Genomic DNA, 23,301 nt, shown 5'->3' with positions numbered 1-23,301 from the left:
CTTCCTTTCCTAAGTAGATTGGCAGCAGCCTTAGATGCCTTGTTTTTAGTAGACTAGAGGAGGGACTCTTGCTGTCTGCTATTTTGAGACTGATGTTGGAGAAAAACTAGAGAATAAAAGTGCTTGGCTAAATGACTTTTTTTTTTCCTTTTTAGTTCTTGAAATCATGAATCCTGTTTATAGCCCTGGTTCTTCTGGGGTTCCCTATGCAAATGCCAAAGGAATTGGTTATCCAGGTAAGCAAGTAAAACTTTGTTTTGTTACGGAACTTTGAGCACTTAGTAAATTTCCATGTCCCTAAGAATGCTTTTAGTTGACAAACTTAGCTCAAAGTGAGTTACACAAGGAAGAAAATGTTTTGGCTCATGGAACTGAAAAATCAAGAGGTAGGACTGGATTTGGTCAAAGCTTGATCTGGTGGCTCCAACAGGTGGTACTGGGATCTGGTTTCTGCCTCCTGGACTCAGCTTCACTTCCTCAGGATTGGCTCAGTATTGGTCATGGGTTACACTTCTCCCCATTGTGGTCTCTCTCTGGTTAGCTACTCCCAGCAGTATACTGGCTATGAGCCTTGTTACATCTGCTCTACAGGAAACCCCCATGGGGCTTCTCGTTCTCTATTCAGACCAGTCCTGGGGTGTGTTCTGATTGCACTCAGCTTCCATCCCTGGGCCAGAAGGAGATTCTGCTGGTTAATTCAGGTCTGAGGCATATTCCTCCCTTATTGGAGTCAGCTAGTCAAACTTGGGCTGTGAGGGAAGCAGTAAAGCAAATTTGGGGGACTAGGAGCTGATTGGTTGAAAACAGCAAATGGTCATCCTAGTTGGTGACATCTAACATGGAGTCATTATTTTATTTTTTTTTAATTTTTATTTTTAATTTTTTTATTTTAGAGAGCATGTGTGAGTAGGGGAGAGGGGCAGAGGGAGAGAGAGAATCTTAAGCAGGCTCCATCCTCAGCGTGGAGCCTGACACGGGGCTGGATCCCATGACACTGGGATCATAACCTGAACCAAAATCAAGAGTTGGTCACCCAACCCACTAAGCCACCCAGACACCCCAAGGAATAATTATTTGTAATGTTAAATTTTTTTGTGGGTTTTGATAATATGGTGGAACAGATAACCTTAAAATCCTGTTGCTATAAAACCTCTAGAAAATTGAATACAACATTTAGGGGTGCCTGGGTGGCTCATTGGGTTAAGTATCCAGCTTCAGCTTAGGTCTTGAACTTACGGTTAGTGAGCTCTATTGTCAGTGGGAGCCTGCTTCAGATCCTTGTCTCCTTCTCTCTCTGCCCCTCCCCTGCTTGCATGCTCTCTCTTTCTCTTAAAAATAAATATTTTTAAAAAATTGAATAAAACATTTAAAAAATGTACAACTGAACTTGCAGGGTAGTGAGTGAAATATCTGTAGCTAAATATGAAAGTGACATAAAAACCAGTGCATTTGGCCATTGAGCTGATAATTAGCTTGTCTTAAGGGGCATGTGCTCTTAGTTGGTTTTAACATCCCACAAGGGGACAGAAAGTGAGGCCATTGTGAGGCTGAGAGTTGGGAGTGGGACCCTACACCAATCTTGTTCCTCCAGAGGGTCATACTCCCAGGGAAGATGTAGACTAAAACAGTTCTTTCACTGGTTCCACAAGGGAATTTTATCTCTGCTTGGGCTCTAGGAAGGGGGAAATCCTTCCTAACACTTTATAACCAGTCAGGGATATTGGAGGCTCCACTTTGTATTACTCAGACTTACCAGGGGTCCATAATTGAGAAACTAACATAAAAAGTAGTCTGCAGCCTTCATTACCCCTAAGCACCTGACAGCAGCAAATGCAGAACTGCTATGGAGGCATATGTTCCCATTCCAGGTTGTGTGGGTTTCCCACAGAATTCTGCCTGTTAACAATGCAAGTAAGAGTCACCAGTCATGATAGACTTCAGGAATAGAACATCAGGTAGAAACAACATCACACAAACAAGTTTAGAATAATTGAAGATCAAAAAGAAAGAATGAGAATATAAGAGGGGAACTAGACATGGGTGTGTGTGTGGGGGGTGACCATAAAGAACCAAAGGAACTTAAAAAGGAATGGCATGTGAATAAAATTCAGGTTAAATTGCAGGTAAAACACCACTGAATGGGAGAACCAGGATGCCAAATAAGGAAAGGGGGGAGGGCTATAGGAGAGCAGTTAAGAAATCTAGATGTCAGAATGAGAAGATTTGGGGAGAATTAAGAGCTCCATAAGGTCGAATAGAGAGACTAGAAGAAAAGGAGTGACAGAATTTTCTGGAATTGATAAAAAGAAATTTAGTAATAAGACCTACTATCTTTAAGTCATCAGACTAGTTTAAACAGAATGCCAAATAGCTGAGGAGAATCCTGGGTGGATCTGGAGCAACGGAAATAGGCAAAACCCTATGGTATTAGTGTTGCCTGATAGTGTTTTTAATAAAATATTGATTGCCTTTCATATTCCAGTTCTGTGCAAGATACCTAAATTTTGTTCCTGTTCTTTGGCCAAAAGCAGAGATTGGCAAACTTTATATAAAGGTCCAGGTGTAGTATATATTTCAGGCTTTGTGGCTCTCTGTTAAAACTATACAACCCCTACTTTCCAGAACAAAAGCAGCCATAGACAGTACTGAGTGTGTGTTTCAGTAACACTGGAAACCGCCTCAGTAGGTTGATTTTTTTTTTTTTTTTTTTTTTTTTCAAAATAGCAGTAGCAGTGATTCTTCATGTATTTTTTTGTTTCTCCTCCCTTCTCTCTTGGGACTTACATTTATAAGTGTAGTAAATCTTTTTACCTGTTTCTTGTGTCCTGCATTTTTTTGTCTTTTACATTTTTTCCCTCTGTGAGCTTTAATGTGGATATTTCGTACCAACCTGCTTCCATTTCACTAATCCTGCTAATTCTTCTCCAGTTTGCTATAAAACGCATTTATTGAATTGACTTTTTTCATGTACTCCAATCTTCTCTTTTCTCCAACATACTAATTACAGTTATTTTAAAGATCTTGCTTGGTGACTGCAGTCTGTGAATCACCTGTGGGTCTGTTTTTATTGTCAGTTGTCCCTTTTTTTGTTTGTTTCTCAGCCATGTGGTCCTGTCTCCGCATGCCTAGTGTTTTTTCATTCAGTGTACTAGTACACAGTGTACTAAAATTGGAGGTGGGCGGTCCGTATCAAACTAACACCAGTATTCTTCACAGAGCTAGAACAAATAATCCTAAAATTTGTATGGAACCAGAAAAGACTCCGAATAGCCAAAGTAATCCTGAAAAAGAAAACCAAGGCTGGAGGCATCACAATTCCAGACTTCAAGATGTATTACAAAGCTGTAATAATCAAGATAGTATGGTACTGTCACAAGAACAGACACTCAGATCAATCAAACAGAATAGAGAACCCAGAAATGGACCCACAAACGTATAGCCAACTAATCTTTTTTTTTCTTTTTTAAATTTTTTTAAATGTTTATTTTTGAGAGAGAGAGAGAGACAGAGCATGAGCAGGGAAGGGGCAGAGAGAGAGGGAAACACAGAATCTAAAGCAGGCTCCAGGCTCTGAGCTGTCAGCACAGACCCAACGCAGGGCTCAAACCACGAACCACAAACTGTGATATCGTGACCTGAGCCACAGTTGGACACTCAACCAACTGAGCCACCAGACACCCCCACTAGTCTTTGACGAAGCAGGAAAGAATATCCAATGGAATAAAGACAGTCTCTTCAGCAAATGGTGTGAAAACTGGACAGCGACATGCAATAGAATGAACCTGGACCACTTTCTTAACACCATACACAAAAACAAATTCAAAATGGATGAAAGACCTAAGACAGGAAGCCATCAAAATCCTGGAAGAGAAAGCAGGCAAAAACCCCTCTGACCTCGGCTGCAGCAGTTTCTTATTCAACATGTCTCCGGAGGCAAGGGAAACAAAAGCAAAAATGAACTACTGGGAACTCATCAAAATAAAAAGCTTCTGCACAGTGAAGGAAGCAATCACAAAACTAAAAGCACATGGAATGGGAGAAGATATTTGCAAATGACATAACAGATAAAGGGTTAGTATCCAAAGTCTGTAAAGAACTTATCAAACTCAACACCCAAAAAACAAATAATCCAGTGAAGAAATGGGCAAAAGTCATGAATAGACACTTCTCCAAAGAAGACATCCAGATGGCCAACTGACACATGAAAAAATGTTCAACATTACTCATCATCAGGGAAATACAAATCAAAACCACAGTGAGATACCACCTTACACCTGTCAGAAAGGCTAAAATTAACAATTCAGGCAGCAACAGATGTTGGCGAGGATGTGGAGAAAGAGGAACCCTTTTGCACTGCTGGTGGGAATGCAAACTGGTGCAGCCACTCTGGAAAACAGTATGGAGGTTCCTCAAAAAATTAAAAATAGAACTACTATATGACCCAGCAATTGCACTACTAGATATTTATCCAGAGGATACGAGAGTGCTGATTCAAAGGGCCACATGCACCCCAAAGTTCACAGCAGCACTATTGACAATAGCCAAAGTATGGAAAGAGCCCAAATGTCCATCTACTGATAGATAAAGAAATGTGATATATATATACATATATATGTGTGTTTATATATATATATATTTACGTTATATATAAATATATGTAATGGAATATTACTCGGCAATAAAAAAGAATGAAATCTTGCCAATTGCAACAATGGATGGAACTAGAGTATTATACTAAACAAAATTAGGGAAAGACAAATATGACTTCACTCATGTGGAATTTAAAATACAAAACATGAACACAAGAGAAGGGAAGCAAAAATAATATAGGGAGGGGGACAAACCACAAGAGACTCTTAAATACAGAGAACAAACAGGGTTGCTGGAGGTGTTGTGGGTGGGAGGATGGGCTAAATGGGCAAGGGGCATTGGAGAGAACACTTGCTGGGATGAGCACTGGGTGTTATATGTAGGTGATGAATCACTGGATTCTACTTCTGAAATCATTATTGCACTATATGCTAGCTAACTTGCATATAAATATAAATATAAATAAGAATTGTAAGTGGTCCAGTTGATGTCTTCCTTTGTGAGGCAAGATAGCATACTGATTGAGCTTTATTTTCTTCAAGCCAGCTTTATTGAGTATGATTGACAAGTAAAAATTACATGTATTTGGGTTGTACAACATGTTTTTTTTAAAGGGGTATATGATGATTTATGTATACACTGTGAAATGATTACTGTAATTGAGTATCTTCAAATGCTATCATATTTGGAGATTAGAGTTTCAACATACAAATTTTGGAGGGGGCATATTCAGTTCATATCATGCCCCCATGCCAATATGTCCATGTATTCGAATTTCTCTTTTTGTTACATAAAACATGGTGGACACAGAATTAGAGAAGTAGGCTTTTTAGTGGGGGAGGATAACACTTGTGAAAGGTCTAATGAAGAGGAAGCAGAATCAGGTAGGGAGAGCCTCAGGACTGTGCTACACATTGCTGAGGTCTTAGCCAGCTCATGGGAGAGCTGTGAGGGAAGGATTGGTGGTTAGAGGAGGCCCTCATTAGGCAGAAGTGGCCCTGGGAGTCAGCCCACATACTCCTTATGGCTGAGCAGGGGGTTCTTTTCTGGAATAGTGATGCAGGTTCACTTTGTTTTGTCAACTTAAGATATACTAGGAGTCATTCCATGTTGGTTCACAGAGGTTTGCCTTGTTCTTTTTTATATTTTGTATAATGCTGCTGTTGTAATCTTGCATCTTGTGGGGTTTCCAGAGTTTATTCAACTAGTTCTTTGGATAGATATGTTGTTTGAAGTATTTTGGTATTCCAGCAATACTGCAGCTTATATTGATTGTGGAAATTATCTCCAGGGTGAATTCCTTGACATGGGATTGCTGCGTGAGAGAGTAAACACATACGTAATTTTTAAAATACTGATGATTTCCCTTCCATAGGATTTTTATTGTTTTGTATTCCTACCAGAAGCATGTGAGATGGTGGTTTCCCCACAACCTTGCCAACAAAGTGTGTTTTCAGCCTTGGATTTTTGCCAATCTGATGTTAGAAATGGGATCAGTGTAGTGGTAGTAGGCAGTTCTATCCATGTCTTCTATTTATTTATTTTTTTCTATTGGTTTTTTTTTTTTTTTTTTTAGTTTTAAGAATTATTTATATATTAGGAATATTAACTTTTTGTATAATTTGCAAGTATTTTTGCTTTGTATTTTTTTTTTTTAATTTAGCTTATGGTATCTTCTGTTCTGAACTTCTTATTTTCATGAAGTGATTAGTCATAAAAGTGATTAGGATTTGGGATTACTTCCAGTGTTTTACAAGAGTGGAGTCTAGGTTGTGTAATTTCTAGCTTTCTAGTGTTTCTGTCTCAAAAGGGAGCTAGACTAGATGTTGAAGGAAACAGTCTGTGGTACTTACTGTGAGGGGCATTTTTAGGAACACAGTGCTGTGGCCAGGAAGATTGATAAGAATAGGAAGGCACAGTGCTTTTCCACTTTATTTATTGGAGCCCCCCTGCAAGTTAGAATTTTCTGGAAAAATTAAGAAACTGAAGGTGCTACAACCAAGACCAGTTAAAGCAATGTTCGTGAGGGGCTGGGGAGGCAGTCCTTTCAAGGGTTTCCACGTGGGGGGTTTTGTGTGGCTACGGTGGAAACCTTTGGACTAGAGTAAGTAGGGTCCTGCTGTGGGGCCCTGGGTCAGGGTGGTGGTGTGAGTGGTGTGTGAGTGTGGTGTACAGAGGATGTCCTGTTGCTGGTGTTTAATTATGCTGTTTTAAATACTTGTTATTTGGGTTTTCTCTTTCATTTTAGAGCACAATAATTCATTGTTAGAAGGTTAGGATAGGAAGCGCCAAGCAAACATAATAGTAGTGTTCCAGGAACCTCTTAGACACAAGACAAGTACAGGAGCAGATGATGCCCCTGGAGGATTTATTGGTAGAATTTATGGAGAGATGAGGACATTGGATTTTGAGGGGATTGTTGTAGAGGCCTACCCGATGAGATCTAGGTCAGTAGTATTTAAAATTTTCTTAACCATGAAACTTTCGAAGATTTGTAAGTAGTTCCATAGTACTAAGGTAAGTTAGAGCAGCAGGGTGAATTGAGGGCAGGCTCCAGAGCCTGCTTGACCTCCTGCTGCTCACAGTTGAGGCCTCTAAGGAACTGTACAGGGTTCATAGAACACAGATTAAAAACTACCTTCCTGGTCTTTTTAAAATAGACATTTTAGGTCTATTTCAAGTTGAATCTGTCCTTGATGTCCAAAATGAGTGAATTTGGTAAGCATTTGATCTCCTCACACTGTTTTCTAAGTAATTGGGCAAATGGGAAAGTGGTGATCTATGAAGGAAACTCAAAATAGCTTCTGCTGAGGTGGAGGAGGATCAATTTTGAGAAAGGAAAGCGACTCCGAAGCAGAGGATTGTGTATGAGATGAGAAATGGGCACTTGCAAGTAGGGATCCCTTGGGAGTGGTAGGTCTGGAGCCCCTGCCTTGCGAGGAGACCCGTAGAGCCTACAGGACCACTGCTGGAGCAGGAGATGCAGCAGACCAAGGGCATCCAAGCTGTGCTGGAGAATGCAGGGGTTTCTGTAAGGCACTTTATCCACACCTTTACAGGTGACAGCCAGACCCACAAAGATTTTCCTTCTGGAATTCTACTCTGTTTTCTCCTTTGTCACCTTCCTACCCTTGTGGTTTTTCACTTTGGTTACTCTTAGAACCACAGTGCCTTAAATATCCCTAGGAGACACTTTCTTTGAGTCTCTTCAACACAGAGTCTTTTGAAGTCTCCTGTTCCATTTCAACTTTATTTACAGGTGAGGGCAAGAGGAATAGAGAAGGTAACAGCTTTTCATAACTAGTTTGTGACAGACAATACTAAAGACTAGTGAATCTGGGTCATCTTTATTGGTTCTGTGCCCTGAATATAAGGAAGGCTTTCTAATGCTCCAGCTGTCACATGAATGGAGTGTTCTGGACTGTGAGCCAGCTGGGTCAGGGGAATGCCTGGGCATGGGCCTTACAGGGCTCCCTAGGCTGTGAAGAGGCCAGGAGCAAGTAACTGAGGCCCTACTCACTGCTGGTGGACACCTGGTGACTAGGATTTTGACCGTAACACTGTTTTATTTGATGTTTTTGTTGTATTCACATGAATTAGTAGTGGTTGTGGTTTAGTGTTCTTAAAGATTCATCATTTGTAATTATTTGTAATTAGGTTGCTTGTAAGTGGGTTGTGACATTGGATTTTTCCCATTTCCGTGTGTCAGTGGTACCAGTTACAGCCCCTTCACGACACAATCTCAGCATTCTCATTACTCTTGCTAAGTAGTAAATTATATGATGAGAATCTAGAATAAAACTGGTAAGTTTGAAAGACTTGATTATGACCCATCCTAATTCTGAGGAAAGGAGACACCTAGTGACAAACTGCTTAGCATACATACCCTTAAGTCAGTCTGTGGAGAAGATAAAAACGACTGGGTCTGGGAGCCATGGTTGTAAAATTGTGTTACTCTTTTAAGTGGTGACATTACATTGTTCTGTTTTTCTCCAGCTGGTTTCCCCATGGGCTATGCGGCCGCAGCTCCTGCCTATTCCCCCAACATGTACCCTGGAGCAAATCCTACCTTCCAAACAGGTATGCAGCTTGTATGTGCTGGGTGGTAGAAGTGCTTTGCATGGCCGGGGAGAATGTAAAGTGGGTGGGTGTTGAGAAGAGAGGTTATAGAATTAGGATTTGGGGTTGAGTTGATTTCTTGGTTCATAAGATTAGCCTTGTTGTTGAGTGCAATAAAAGCTTTATTCTTACTGCATGTAGAGGTCTCTGGACACTGCGTTTCTCATGTTCTTCCACAACATGGATCTTCATTCTAATCATAGGTTGTAAGTTGCAGGTAACTAGAGCCAGGACACATAGTTATGAAATAGTGTTGATTACTAGAAACTAAAGATTATTTTGTCTAGTTAATAGGTGGAATTCTATGTTGCTAACATTTTTAGAGATAACCGATTTCTCCCATATTACAGCACTTTGGTTATAGTTTTACTTCTTTTCTTTGAAGTATAGTTAACAATGTTCCATTAGTTTCAGGTGTACAACATAGTGATTCCATAAATCTATAAGTTATGCTGTGCTTAAAGTATAGCTACCATCTGTCATCAGACAACCCTATTACAATACCATTGATTATATTCCCTATGCTGTCTTATTTCCTCTGCATGAGAATATTTTTAGATTTTAGAAATCAGTGATAGAGTTGAAAGTTTACATGGTTTGGGTTGTAACCTTGTAAAGAGAGTGGGACTTTTCCTCTGTGAGTTAGCACTCTGCTGTGGGCTTGTTGCAGGCTCTGTTCACCCAGATTGGACTTTGTGATTCTGCTGCAGCAGTAGCCCACAGTGACCTGAATTCAGGCTTGGTCTTATGAGTCTGCTGGGGTGCTTCCCTTTTTTCATTTCAGAACACCTAGCCACGCACTGTTCACTTTGATAGAAAAGCAGATAGCTGTAGTGTCCTTACCTTGAATTCTCTGTATTTTGCCAATCATAAAATTCTTCCTTCTGTGACTCTTTTATCCCTTTTTCCTTTCTTTAAAAAAATGTTTTATTTATTTATTTTGAGAGAGAGAGAGAGAGAGCGCATGAGCAAGGAAGGGGCAGAGAGAGACAGAGAGAGACAGAGAGAGAGAGAGAGAGAGAGAGAGAGAGAGAGAGAATCCCAAGTAGGGTCTGAGCTGCCAGCTCAGACTGCCACCAACTGTGAGATCACCACCTGAGCTGAAACCAGGATTTGGATACCTAACAACTGATCCACCCAGGTGCCCACCCTTTCTCCTTTCCTGTCCCTACTCTAACTGTATCTGTTCAGCTTGTAGCTCATAGGCTGTCGACCTCTGTGGCTTGGTCTTCTGCTCCCAAGCTTTCTCCTGTGGTTCATGTTCCCTGCCTGCGTACGCCAGAGTAATGTTCCCAGATGAAGGTTTCCCAGATGAGACTAGTTTTTTGCCACATTGACTTGTTTTTTCCAAAATAGTTTTTGTTTTGTGTTTTTGGGAGCTTTTAATTACCCTTTTTCTCCTGCCTGGCACAGAGTACCTGCTACCTTGTTGCCTATCTTTTGGGGTCTGTAAAAGAAATCCCTTTTCTGGGATCAGTAGTATTATATTATTACTCACTGAATTCTCTAACAGCTAAATGGCACCACTCATCCAGGAGATCACTGATCTGTTTTCTCTCACTATAGATTGTATTTTTTTTTTTAATTTTTTTAACGTTTATTTATTTTTGAGACAGAGAGAGACAGAGCATGAGCGGGGGAGGGTCAGAGAGAGAGGGAGACACAGAATCCGAAACAGGCTCCAGGCTTTGAGCCATCAGCACAGAGCCTGACGCGGGGCTTGAACTCACGAACTGCGAGATCATGACCTGAGCCGAAGTCGGACGCTTAACTGACTGAGCCACCCAGGCGCCCCTATAGATTGTATTTTAAAATTTGTGTATAAATGAATCATATGGAATGTACTTTTTCAGGGCGGGGGGTGGACTGGCTTCTTCTGTAATTAACATCCGTATTGTAGTCTTTTTTTAATTTTTAAAATTTTGTAATGTTTATTTTATTTTTGAGAGGGACAGAACTTGATCAGGGGAGGGGAAGAGAGAGAGGGAGTCACAGAATCCAAAGCAGGCTCCAGGCTCTGAGCTGTCAGCACAGTGCCCAATGCAGTGCTCAAACCCATGAACCATGAGATCATGACCTGAGCCGAAGTTGGACACTTAACCGACTGAGCCACTAGGCGCCTCCATGTAGTCTTTATCAGTAATTCATTCCTTTTTATTGTGAGGTTCCCTTGTATGAAAATAACAGTTTGCTTACCCGTTCCCCAGTTGGTGAACGTATGGATTATTTGCAGTTTGGGGCTGTTATCAATGAAACTGCTATGAAGATTTGTGTACAAGTCTGTATGGATATATGCTTTCGTTTCTCTTGAGTAAATACAGAGGGGAGTGGCTGGTTCTTAAAGCAGGTGTATATTTAACTTTGTAAAAAATTGCCAGACTGTCTTCCAAAATGGTTGTAGCATTTTATGTTCCCCATCAGCAGTGTGTGAGAGGTCCAGTTCTTCCCAATACTTGATGTAGCCATTCTTCTTAATTTTAGCCATTCTAGTGGGTGTGTGGTAATTTTTCATTCCAGTTTTAATTTGAACTTACCTAACGACTAATAATTTTGACCTTTTTTTTATGTTATTTGCCATTTGTAATGTCTTTGGTTGAGTGTGTACATCTTTCACTGTATATCAGTTTTGAGTTTGTTTTCGTGTTGAGTTTGAGAGTTCTTCAGATACATGATTTGCAAATATTTTCTTCTGGTCTGTAGCTTTTTTCATTCTCTTAACATTGTCTTTAAAAGAGCAAGAGTTTTTATTAATTTATGTTTTTCTTTAAAGATTTTATTTTTACATAACCTCCACACCCAATGTGGGACTTGAACTCAGAACCTTGAGATCAAGAGTCACATGTTCCACAGCTGAGCCAGTCAAGCACCCCAAGAGCAAGAGCTTTTAAATTTAATCACTTTCGGGGCACCTGGGTGGCTCAGTCGGTTAAGCGTCCAATTTGGCTCAGGTCATGATCTCACAGTCGTGAGTTCGAGCCCCGGGTCGGGCTCTGTGCTGACAGCTCAGAGCCTGGAGCCTGCTTCAGATTCTGTGTCTCCCTCTCTCTCTGACCCTCCCCCGTTCATGCTCTGTCTCTGTCTCAAAAATAAATAAACATTAAATAAATAAATAAATAAATGATTAAATAAATTTAATCACTTTCAGGTTATCATTTTGTTCATTTATGGGTCATATGTTTGGTATCATTTCTAAGAAATGTTTGCCTAACCCAGATCACAAAGATGTTCTATTTTCTTCTAGAAGTTTCATAGTTTTAGGTTTTACATTTAAGTCTGTGGCCCATTTTGGTTTAGTTTTTGCATATGGTGGTAAAAATGGATTGAAGTTCATGCATAAGAATTAGTTGCTTGTGGGGCATATGGCTGGCTCAGTCAGTGGAGCATGCGAGTTTGAGCCCCACATTGAGTGTAGAGATTACTTAAAAATAAAATGTTTTAAAAAAAGGAAAAAGGAATCAGTTGTTTGTTACCATGTATGATCATGCTGCAGATCACTCTAAAATGTCACATTCTAGAATTTTTTAGAGCAGCTCACTTCTGGGGCGCCTGGGTGGCGCAGTCGGTTAAGCGTCCGACTTCAGCCAGGTCACGATCTCGCGGTCCGTGAGTTCGAGCCCCGCGTCAGGCTCTGGGCTGATGGCTCGGAGCCTGGAGCCTGTTTCCGATTCTGTGTCTCCCTCTCTCTCTGCCCCTCCCCCGTTCATGCTCTGTCTCTCTCTGTCCCAAAAATAAATAAAAAACGTTGAAAAAAAAAATTTAAAAAAATAGAGCAGCTCACTTCTCATGTTTTCTTGGAGTACAAGTTAATGTAAAAGCATACTAAAAGCTTCCAACTCTTTTATTCTTTTACCAAAAAACCTTCAGATTTGTTTGAGGCTGGCAAAGCTGTTCTCCTTGCCCAGCGTGTATAGCTTCCCAAGAGGAAGCTTGGTGTTTGTAGATCTGGTCAGCTTCCTCCTTGGGTGCTACTGGGTGTCCTCCATCTTCTCCCGTGGGTGCCTCTGGGTGTCCTCCATCGTCTCCCGTGGGTGCCTCTGGGTGTCCTCCATCTTCTCCCGTGGGATCCTCTGGGTGCCTTCCATCTTCTCCTGTGGGAGCCCCTGAGTGTCCTCCATCTTCTCCCATGGGAGATAGGTCCTTTCTTGCTACTTTGCCATGACTGCTCTCAGGTTGTTGTAACCACAAGGCTGGGTTAGGCAGGTGGGAGTAATGGCATTGTTGGGAACGGTGGCTGCCTCATTCAGAGGAGCATTTGCTGATAGATGCCAGAGTTGTCAGCTGCCAGACTGCTGGTGCAGTATTGTCAGACCCTCTGATTTTTAGGAAAAGCTGGGAATAAAGATGTATATGAAATTTGTGAATGACAAAGTAAGCTGAGAATAAAAAATAAGCTGGGAAGAAACCAGGATAAAGATGTATATGAAACTTGCAAATGAGAAAATAAAAGGCACTTTGAAGGTCCTTCCAGTGTCTCGCAGTGCTTTCAGCCACCTTCCCTGAGTCTGGGCCACGGCTTTGCTCCCATCTTTTTCTAGGATCTACTCAATGTTTTTGTACTGTGAATTTAAAAATTTGCCTTTTTGAGGTGCCTGGGTGACTCGGTTGAGCGTCTGACCTCGCCTCAGGTCATGATCTCACGGTTTGTGGGTTCGAGCCCTGCTTTGCTCTGTGCTGACAGCTCGGAGCCTGGAGCCTGCTTCAGATTCAGTGTCTCCTTCTTTCTGCCCCTCCCCCACTTGTGCTCTGTCTCTCAAAAATAAATAAATGTAAAAAATAAAAATAAAAATTTTCCTTTTCCGTGGGCCTTTCATTTCACCTGATGAGCAAGCCAGAGTTGTCCTTATAAAAAAGTTAAAAAGAAGTTTGTCTCCATTTCTGTTGTTTTCTCAGTCTGCCTTCTGGTTCTCTTCACACCAGGTTTGTAGATAAAACTAACGTAGTACAGGTGGTGTGTTTGTGGAGATTGGCTTTCAGAGAGTTAGTAGTCCTAATATTGCTTATTTCTTAGTTCTTCTAAGTGTGACATGATGAGGGTTTAGAGAACTTTGTAATGATATGTCATATCTTTTGCTGAAAGATTCCATTACTCAGAGCCTGTAGGTGGAGGCATCATTCATTTCATCCTCATGGACAAGTGTAGCAGGCTGAGTACCCATGCAGCCAGAGTGGGCTGTCCTTTCTTAGAATCAGAGGAATACATTGGAAAGAGTTTGGGCTGTGGAGTTAGCTAGATGTGGCTCAAATCCAGACTGTATCACTCCTGGGAAAGTTATTTTATTTCATTTTTAGCATTTGTATAATGTTTTTCTTTTTAATATAATTTATTCAAGTTAGCTAACATAGAGTGTGTATACAGTGTGCTCTTGGCTTTGGGAGTAGATTTCCATGATTCATTGCTTACATACAACACCCCGTGCTTATCCCAAGTGCCCTCCTCATTGCCCATCACCCCCACTGCTCAACCCTCAGTTTGTTCTCTGTATTTAAGAGACTTGGTTTGCCTCCCTCCCTCTCTGTTTGAAACTATTTTTTTTTCCCCATTCCCTTCCGCTATGGTCTTCTGTTAAGTTTCTCAAATTCCACATATGAGTGAGAATACATATTTGTCTTTCTCTGACTGACTTGTTTCACTTAGCATAATACCCTCCAATTCCATCCATGTTGTTGCAAATGACAAGATTTCATTCTTTCTCATTATTGGCATTTGTATAATGAATTCACATGTTCCCTCAGCTGTGCTATTTGAGGATTCTGGCAAGCAGCATGCACAGTCAGGCTCCCGTTGCCCTGAGGATGCACATTCACACTTCCCCCGTTTAGTCATGAGTATCTGAAATTAATATTTATAATTATCATGTAAAGTCACCAAGAAAACATTCAATTCTTTGTAGTAAACTCTATTTAAGAAGTGATTCAAACACTACATTAGCACATATTTTGGGGGGATATTTATTTATTTTCTAAGTTTTTATTTAAATTTCAGTAAGTTAACATACAGTATAATATTAGTTTCAGGTGTAGTATTTAGAGATTCATCACTTAGATACGATACTCAGTGCTCAACCCAACAAGTGTTCTCTTTATTACCCATCACGCGTGTAACCCATCTCCCCACCCACCAGCATACATTTTTTTTTACTTTCTAAAAAACGTTTATTTAATTTTGAGAGAGAGGTGTGCACATGAGTGGGGAGGAGCAGAAAGAGAGAGCGAGTGAGAATCCCAAACAAGCTCCGCACTGCCAGCACAGAGCCTGACACAGGGCTGGAACCCTGTGTCACGAACTGCAAGATCATGACCTGAGCAGAACAAGAGTCAGATACTTAACTGACTGAGCCAGCCACCCAAGCACCCCACCAGCACACATTTTAAAGGGAGGAAAAAATGTTGCTAGGAGTGATGAAATAGTTTCCTTGGTTGCTTTGCCCTGCAGGGCTGGATGGAGGATAAATTGGGGAAGATTTGAATTATGTCTGTGAAGTAAGACCCCAGGTTTGTTTAAAAAATAAACTTCATTTATGGCAGCCACACGGGAGAGAAAAGCCTTACAGTGTTACTGGGTTGTGGAGTCATGGGATCTGTTTCTGTCTTGTTTAAATTAAAGGTTTAACATGCACATAGTTTACAGATAACCTCATTCTCCTTCCCACTCCTGGTATGTGACCACTTGAGCATCCTGTGGTGAGTGGTTATTTTCTTCAACTGCTCTGACCTCCCTGGACCTGGTATCCTAGTTGAGGCCTTATCCTGGGGGTTATTCTTCTCCATCATCTTGAGTTGCTTGTGCCCTTTTCTTCTGCTTGATTCCGTGTCTTAGTTTACTCTTCAGTTTTAGTGGAGGATCCCTTTTAGTAGTCTTCCAGTAGAGATTGGGAGAGTCACAGTTTTGAGATTTTTCATATCTGAGGACATTTTGTTCTGCACTCACTTCAGTAGTTGGCTTATAGAATTCTGGGCTCACAATTATTTCCTCCCAGAATTTTGAGAATATTGCTTAATTGTTTTCTAGCTTTTGTTGTTGCTGCTGAGAATTTTGATACCTTGCTGATGCTTGATTGACTGTAATATAACCTGTGTTTCTCTTTGGTATTCTGTAATTTTTTTTTTTTTTTTTTTTGTCTCCAGTGTTTTGAAATTTCATGGTGCTGTGTTTTGGTGCAGGTCTTTCCTCCTCACATACATTTTATGATCTGAATTTTCTTTTTAAATATTTTTTAAAGATTTGTTTTCTAAGTATTTATTTAGTCTCTACACAAACCATGGGGCTTGAACTCAACCCTGAGATCAAAAGTCACATGCTCTTCTGACTGAGCCAGCCAGGCACCCCTATTGTTCTGAATTTTCTAAATAAACATCTTTTATGCTCAGAAACTTAATATATAAAATCTTGTGTGGTATATAGTACTTTTAGAAGAAATGATCTATTCTACTACAAAAAGTTTTTGGCACCTCACGATTTGCAGTCTCAGAACAGTGGCCCTATACATGAGTGTTTCCCTAAGAGGAAGTCAGCCAGTGGTGACTCACTTGTTTGATGAGAGTGAAAGGAGAAGCGCTCTAATCATTTTGTTGTCTGGGTTGCATTGCTATGGATGGTCTTTTTAGGAAAGGAGAATCTGGAAAGCTATTAATATTTTTAAAAGACTGAGCAGCGAAGGTATTTGGTTTTGTATTGTGAATGGTTGACAAGTCTAACAATTATTTTAGGAGGCCATGTCAGTTTTGGATGCCATGTGATAGGGGTGTGTGTGTATTTTAAGTTTCCTGTTGAGGGTCTCCTGTGTGACATGGTGGGTCTAGTGCTGTATAAAACAACAGCAGCGAAAAGAAGGTGCCTAGCCTAGCACACACTCAGTTTTTAACGTGACTGGGAGACAGGGTTTTATTCCTTGAAACTGATTTGTCTTGAGTGTTGGATAAAAGGTGCGTTTATAAAAACACAAAATTTTCTGGTTAGTGTTAGGACATAGCTCATAGTTACAAGAATATGCAGTAAGATAACATACATTAAAAACCATTACTGTCATTAGTAGAAATAGTGGGTGACTATTTTTCCAACATTTATTGTGAAAATTTTCCAGTATACAGAGAAACTGAAAACAAATTCACATTGAATCTCTTGTGGACTGCCAAAATTCCACAATAAAATCTTTTAAAATCAACTTTTATTTCTGTTTAAGTTTTATTTGTTTAATCTCTGTACCTCATGTAGGGCTCAAACTCAAGACCCTGAGATCAAGTGGCACATGCTCCACTGACTGAGCCAGCCAGGTGCCCCTACAATCAACATTTAAAATTTACATTTTACTTGTATCACATATGTATCCCTCTGTCTATCCTTCAGTCCATCTTACTTTTTGACGTGTTTCAAAGTAAGTTGTGGACGTCAATTACTCTTGACCCCATTTACTCCAGTGTGCATGTTGTTAATATTTGTTTGCAGCTCTGGGATACCCACCTGGCTGGTTCAGTTGGTTAAGCATCTGACTCTTGATTTCAGCTCAGGTAATGATCTCACAGTTCGTGAATTTGAGCCCCACATTGGGCTCTGCACTGATAGCGCAGATCCTGCTTGGGATTCTTCCTCTTTCTCTGCCATTCCCCCACTTGTGCTCTCTCTCTCAAAAATATATACATATTTGTTTGCAGTTTTATTTTAGTTTTGTTTTCACATGAAATGTACCATTCAATCATAATCTCACAGGTGCATACACATAGTAGCTTTTCGGAGTCATCTCACCATCTTCAACAAAGCATACATATGAGGCAGGTGTTACAAAAGCCACCTTAAGAAACCTAGGGCCAGCTGGAGGGATTTCTGCAACAGTAGGCCTCTGGCCTCCATTAGAAGAAGAAAGGCATTGTAGGTTGACCGTTCATTGGCTGCGAGTGAAGGACTTCACCTTCTTTCAGTGCATGTAGTTGACCAAAAGAGTGATTCTGAATCAGAGAACCTCTCTGTGGAGGGCTGTATGCCTGGGTCTTCATTGTTTTGGATTTATACTGTATTCCTGGAAGCTCGCTCAGGTTGGTAGCTTCCACCTTGTATGCAGTCCAAAACTCCAAGCTCTTTTTGCAGTTTGAACAGTGACAAAATGGTCTTGAACTTACTTGTTAGGAATAGTGATAAGTTTTTTAGAGGATCTCTTTTCTCCAATTTTTCATCCAGGTCATGAATTTGTTGCTTGTGTGTTTTCACTTCCTCAAATAGCCTCTTCTTTTTCTGAATTAGTTTATTGTATTAGGATCAGTGAGGTGCATGGTGGGCACACTTGTGACCAGTCATGTTGATGGAAGCACTGTACCTGAGGAGAGTGGCTATTCGTTGTTGCCACTTACAGTTAACCTCGCAGTTAAAACGAATTTCAGAATAATTTAGGGAAACCTGGAAGGGTCTTTTCACTCTTCAGAGTGAAAACAAAGTAGTTGAGCTTGGGAGTTGCCTGGTTTGGACAAAGGAGTCAGGACTCACAGTCAGGTCTGGGTTTGTACCTGCTCTACTACTTGGGACTGGGTGACCTTTTGGACAGTATCATCTTTATCAGCATCTTCATAATGAACGCCATGAAAGGCATTCTGTGGAGTGAACCTAGGCACACAAAGTACATGACAGTTAGAAGAACTTCTAAGACTGACTCGGTCCTTGTCAAAGGGGTATTTCTTTCATGTGACTTGAGAAAAGCATCATTTAGAGCTGGTGTACTTCCTGGGAGTCATTCATTTTCTTTCTGTCTCTTAAACTTTTTTTTTTAAGTTTATTTATTTATTTTGAGAGAGAGTGAACAGGGAGGATCAGAGAGAGAGAGGGAGAGAGAATCCCAAGTAGGCTCTGCACTTTTAGCGCAGAGTCTGATGTGGGGCTCTATCTAATAAACAGTGAGATTACGATCTGAGCCAAAATCAAGAGTCAGACCCTTAACCGACTGAGCCACCCACACGCCCCTCTCTCTTAAATTAATGACAAAATATATGTACACTTCTAACCACAGTCCAATAATGTAATTAAAATTTTTCAACTTTTTGAAGTTTATTTAAAAAAACTTTTTTATTTAAAAAAAATTTTTTTAATGTTGATTCTGTCTTGAGAGACAGAGAGACAGAACATGAGGGACAGAGAGAGAGGGAGACACAGAATCTGAAGCAGGCTCCAGGCTCTGAGCTGTCAACACAGAGCCCGACATGGGGCTTGAATTCATGAACTGAGATCATGACCTGAGCCCAAGTGCCCAAGTTGGACACCTACCCAACTGAGCCACCCAGGTGCCCCCTTACTGTCTTAAGTCAAATCTTTTTACCATAGCCCTGGTGCTTGATAATTCCTCCCCCCCCCCCCCCAACTTTATTTTGCTGTGATAAACACTGTGATGAGCATTTTTACAGTTGAGTCTGTTCCAATCTATGCTTTTTTTTGGTGGACTTACGGGATATAAAGACAGACATACTTTTAATGCTAGATTGTGCTCTAGACGTGTACCCATTTGTATTCCTACAGAACAGGTATATCTTTTCTGTTCCTGTGTTGAGTATACTATCAGTAGAACTTTCTCCTTGTTTTTTTCCTTCTCCCCCAAAGGCCCCGTGCTCCTACCCCACACACACATACATGTATCAGGTCTGGAAATGAGGTCAGATCTTTGTGGAGGATGGACTGGTCCATAGTGGTGTCACATCTTGACTGCGGTCAGGGCTAGAACACTGCTTGGTTCCTCCCTGTGCCAGGCCAAAAGTGGGTTTGAATTAAAGCCTTTTTTTCTTTTCTTTTTAAATTTTATGTTAGTTTCAGGTGTATGACATAGTGATCCAGTTCTGTCTGTGTGCTATACAGCACAATAAGTGTATTCATCATCTCTCATCGTACAGTGTTATTACAATGTTACTGACTGTATTCTTTGAGCTGTACTTTTTATTCCTCTCCATGACTTACTTATTTTATAACTGGAAGTTAGTACTTCTGAATCCTCCTCACCTTTTCAACCTATTACCATTGCCTGCCCAGCCCAGCAACCACCACTTTGTTCTCTATTTATGAGTCTGTTTCTGGTTTTTGTTTTGTTTTGTTTTTTAGATTGCACATATAAGTGAAATCACATGGATCTTATGGTATTTGCCTTTCTCTGTCTAACTTACTTCACTTAACATAATGCTCTCTAGGTCCATTTGTGTTACTGGAAATGACATCTCATTCTTTTTTTTTGTAGTTGAGTAATATTCCACTGTGTGTGTGTGTGTGTGTGTGTGTGTGTGTGTGTGTGTGTGTGTGAGAGAGAGAGAGAGAGAGTGTGTGTGTGTGTGTGTGTGTGGCTGTATGTGTACATACATATACATGACATCTTTATCTGTTCTGTCTTTGGGTACTTGGGTTGCTTCCGTATGTTGGTATTGTATATAATGCTACAATAAAAATAGGAGTGTATGTATCTTTCCAAACTAGTGTTTTCATTTTCTTTGGGTAAATACCTAGTAGGGGAATTATTAGATCACATGGTATTTCTGTTTTTAATTTTTTGAAGAACCTCCATACTGTTTTCTGTACTGGCAGCACCAATTTACATTCCCACCAAGGTGTACCAGTGTTCCCTTTGCTCCACCTCCTCACCAGCTCTTACTGTTTCTTGTCTTTTTGTTAGTAGCCATTCTGATTGGTGTGAAGTGATATCTCATTTCACAAAGTGGTTTTGATTGCATTTCCCTGATGTGAATGATGTTAAGCATCTTTTCATGTGTCTGTTAGCCATTTGATCTCTTCTTTGGGAAACTGTCTATTCAGGTCTTCTGCCCACTGTTCAGTTGGGTGCTTTTATTTTGGCGTTCTTTGTGTATTTTGGATATTAACTCCTTATCAGATTTATTTGCAGATCTCCTCTCCTTCAGTAGTTTGGTTGTCTTTTGTTTTGTTGATTGTTTCCTTTGCTTTGCAGAAGCTTTTTAGTTTGATGTAGTCCTAATTTATTTTTGCTTTTGTTTCCCTTGCCTAAGAGATCCGTAAGTATGCTGCTAAGGCTAATGTCCAAGAGATTATTGCCTGTTTTCTTTTAGGAGTTTTAAGGTTTCAGGTCTCACATTTAGGTCTTTAATCCATTTTGAGTTTATTTTTGTGGCTAGTTTACGAAAGTGGTCCAATTTCATTCTTTTGCACGTAGCTGCCCAATTTTCCCAACACCATTTGTTGAAAAGACTGTCTTTTTCCCACTGTATATTCTTGCCTCCTTTGTTGTAGATTAATTGGCCATATAAATGTAGGTTTATTTCTGGGCTCTTTATCCTGTTCCATTGATCTGTGTGTCTGTTTTTGTGCCAGTATCACACCATTTTGGTTACAGCTTTGTGTAGTATATCTTGAAATCTAGGATTGTGATACCTCCAGCTTTGTTCTTCTTTCTCAAGATTGCTGTGGCTGTTTGGGGGTCTTTTGTGGTTCCATACACAAATTTTAGAATTGTTTGTTCTAGTTATGTGAAAAATGCTGTTGGTATTTTGATGGGGATTGCATTGAATTTGTAGATTGCTATCAGTAGTATGGACATTTTAATGATACTGATTCTTCCAGTACATGAGTGTGGTGTCTCTTTCCATTTATTTGTGTTGTCATCAGTTTTTTTTCATCAGTTTGTCCTACAGTTCTCAGAGTATACGGTCTTTTACCCTTTTGGTTACATTTATTTCTGGATATTTTACTGTTTTTGGTGCTGGTGTTGTAAATGGGATGGTTTTCTGAATTTCTCTTTCTGCTACTTTGTTATCAGTGTATATAAATGCAACAGGTTTCTGTGTATTTTATGTCCTGCAATTTTACTGAATTCATTAATTCGTTATAATTTTTTTTTTTTTTTTTTTTTTTTTTTTTACTTTATTTTAGAGAGCGTGAGCTGGGGAGAGGGACACAGAGAGGGAGGGAGGAGGGTAGAGAAAGTGAGAAAGAGGGAGAATATTCCAAGCAGGCTCCATGCTCAGTGCGGAGCCCACAGCCAGGCTTAATCCCTTGACCCTGGGATCATGACCTGAGCTGAAATCAAGAGCTGGATGGATGCTCAACCGACTGAGCCACCCAGGCACCCCAATGAATTCATCTATTCTAACAGTTTTGGTGGAGTCTTTAGTTTTTGTATATAGTGTCATGTCAGCTGCAAATAGTGATAGTTTTACTTTTTCCTTACCAGTAGGGATGCCTTTTATTTCTTACCTGGTTGCTGTCGCTAGTACTTCTATTAATGTGTTGAATAAAAGTGGTAAGAGGGGAGGGGACATCCTTGTCTTGATCCTGATCTTAGAGGAAATCTCTTGGGTTTTCACTGGCCACTGGCTTCTTTGTTTCAGGTTACACTCCTGGCACACCTTACAAAGTGTCCTGTTCCCCCACCAGCGGGGCAGTGCCACCATACTCCTCCTCCCCCAACCCCTACCAGACTGCTGTGTACCCTGTGCGAAGTGCCTACCCCCAGCAGAGCCCCTATGCACAGGTAGGCCTGGGTGTGCTATGGGTCCCTTAATTAAGTGCTCTTGGGCATTGTGTGTGTGGGAAGGGTTGGTTCTCTCTGGACTCTGACCCATGAAGTGTGGAGCCCTGTGGTATTTGTCTCTCTTCCTCCCTGCAGCAGGGCACGTACTACACACAGCCCCTGTATGCAGCACCCCCTCATGTCATCCACCACACCACGGTGGTGCAGCCCAACGGCATGCCAGCAACAGTGTACCCTGCTCCCATCCCTCCACCTAGAGGCAATGGCGTCACCATGGGCATGGTGGCTGGGACCACTATGGCCATGTCAGCAGGTGAGTCCTTGACCCTGGGTTGCCTGTTTTATGAGAGCCAGGAGAAGGGAGAGCTCACTAATTCTCTGACCCTTGGTTTGATTTTTCAATGGCTTGAGTTGTGTGGAAGGATATACTCTTTGGGAAAGGAACAGCATATGATCCTTCTTTCCCTTCCTTTTATTTCTTCCCCTTCTTCTTTTGGTTGAGAAGACAGGTGTGACCAGCCAAGAACCAAGTACCTTCCCCATAGGGCATGAGTGGATAGTGATCAATGTATTAGACAGGTGAGCTGAGCCCTTAGCAGTAGGGCTGAGGGGCACACCAGTGAACATACCAAGCTTGGGCAGAAGGTGATCACTTTGTATCTGGGTGGGCTGGCCTTCCTGATAACTCCCCTTTAGTGTAGGCTGCAGGGCAAGTTGTGTGAATGTTGGTGTTTGCATGAATCTAGGAAAGCTGGCTTTGTGTTCATGGACATAACAGCCTCTTATAGAAAATCTTTGGCATTGGTCACCTTTATTTCCCAAGGCTTCCCTTTCCCTTGTTCAGGAAAATACATCACAGAGAAATGAGACTCCTGGCTAGGATGTGCACATCTCCCTGTGAGCCCCCAGTGGTCATATGGGTTGTCTGTGGCACGCAGCCAAATACGGAAGATGTCATTGCTTGCCCATGGCTGTGTGTGTGTGTTTTAATATTGTTCCCTCCCTCTCTTTTTTTTTCCCCCTTTAACTCCAATATAGGGAGATTGTGCCAGAGAGAAAGGTGTGTTAGGATACCATGTGTGTTTCTTCTCAGAGTCTCCCTTGTATTTGGTTTTCCCATACTTTTCTGTGAAGG

At 40.9% G+C, this 23,301-nt stretch overlaps 1 protein-coding gene across 3 annotated transcripts in view; it reads left to right on the top strand.

The window, feature by feature from the left end:
- FAM168B (family with sequence similarity 168 member B) overlaps positions 1-23,301 on the top strand; it is a 32,475-nt gene that overhangs the window by 6,425 nt on the left and 2,749 nt on the right. For 2 of the 3 annotated variants that reach the window (XM_042954029.1, XM_042954030.1), the window contains exons 2-5: positions 156-236; positions 8,587-8,670; positions 22,024-22,166; positions 22,302-22,479. In XM_042954029.1, the coding sequence (XP_042809963.1) occupies positions 167-236; positions 8,587-8,670; positions 22,024-22,166; positions 22,302-22,479 (475 nt within the window). In that variant the 5' untranslated portion in view covers positions 156-166. The remainder of the gene's footprint in view (positions 1-155; positions 237-8,586; positions 8,671-22,023; positions 22,167-22,301; positions 22,480-23,301) is intronic. The other variant, XM_042954031.1, reaches the window with a different exon arrangement.

This window comes from Panthera leo, chromosome C1, assembly GCF_018350215.1.
Source record: "Panthera leo isolate Ple1 chromosome C1, P.leo_Ple1_pat1.1, whole genome shotgun sequence".
Classification (NCBI taxonomy): Eukaryota; Metazoa; Chordata; class Mammalia; order Carnivora; family Felidae; genus Panthera; species Panthera leo.
The sequence above is the reverse complement of the archived record's forward strand: the minus strand, read 5'-3'. Positions and strand labels throughout refer to the sequence as shown.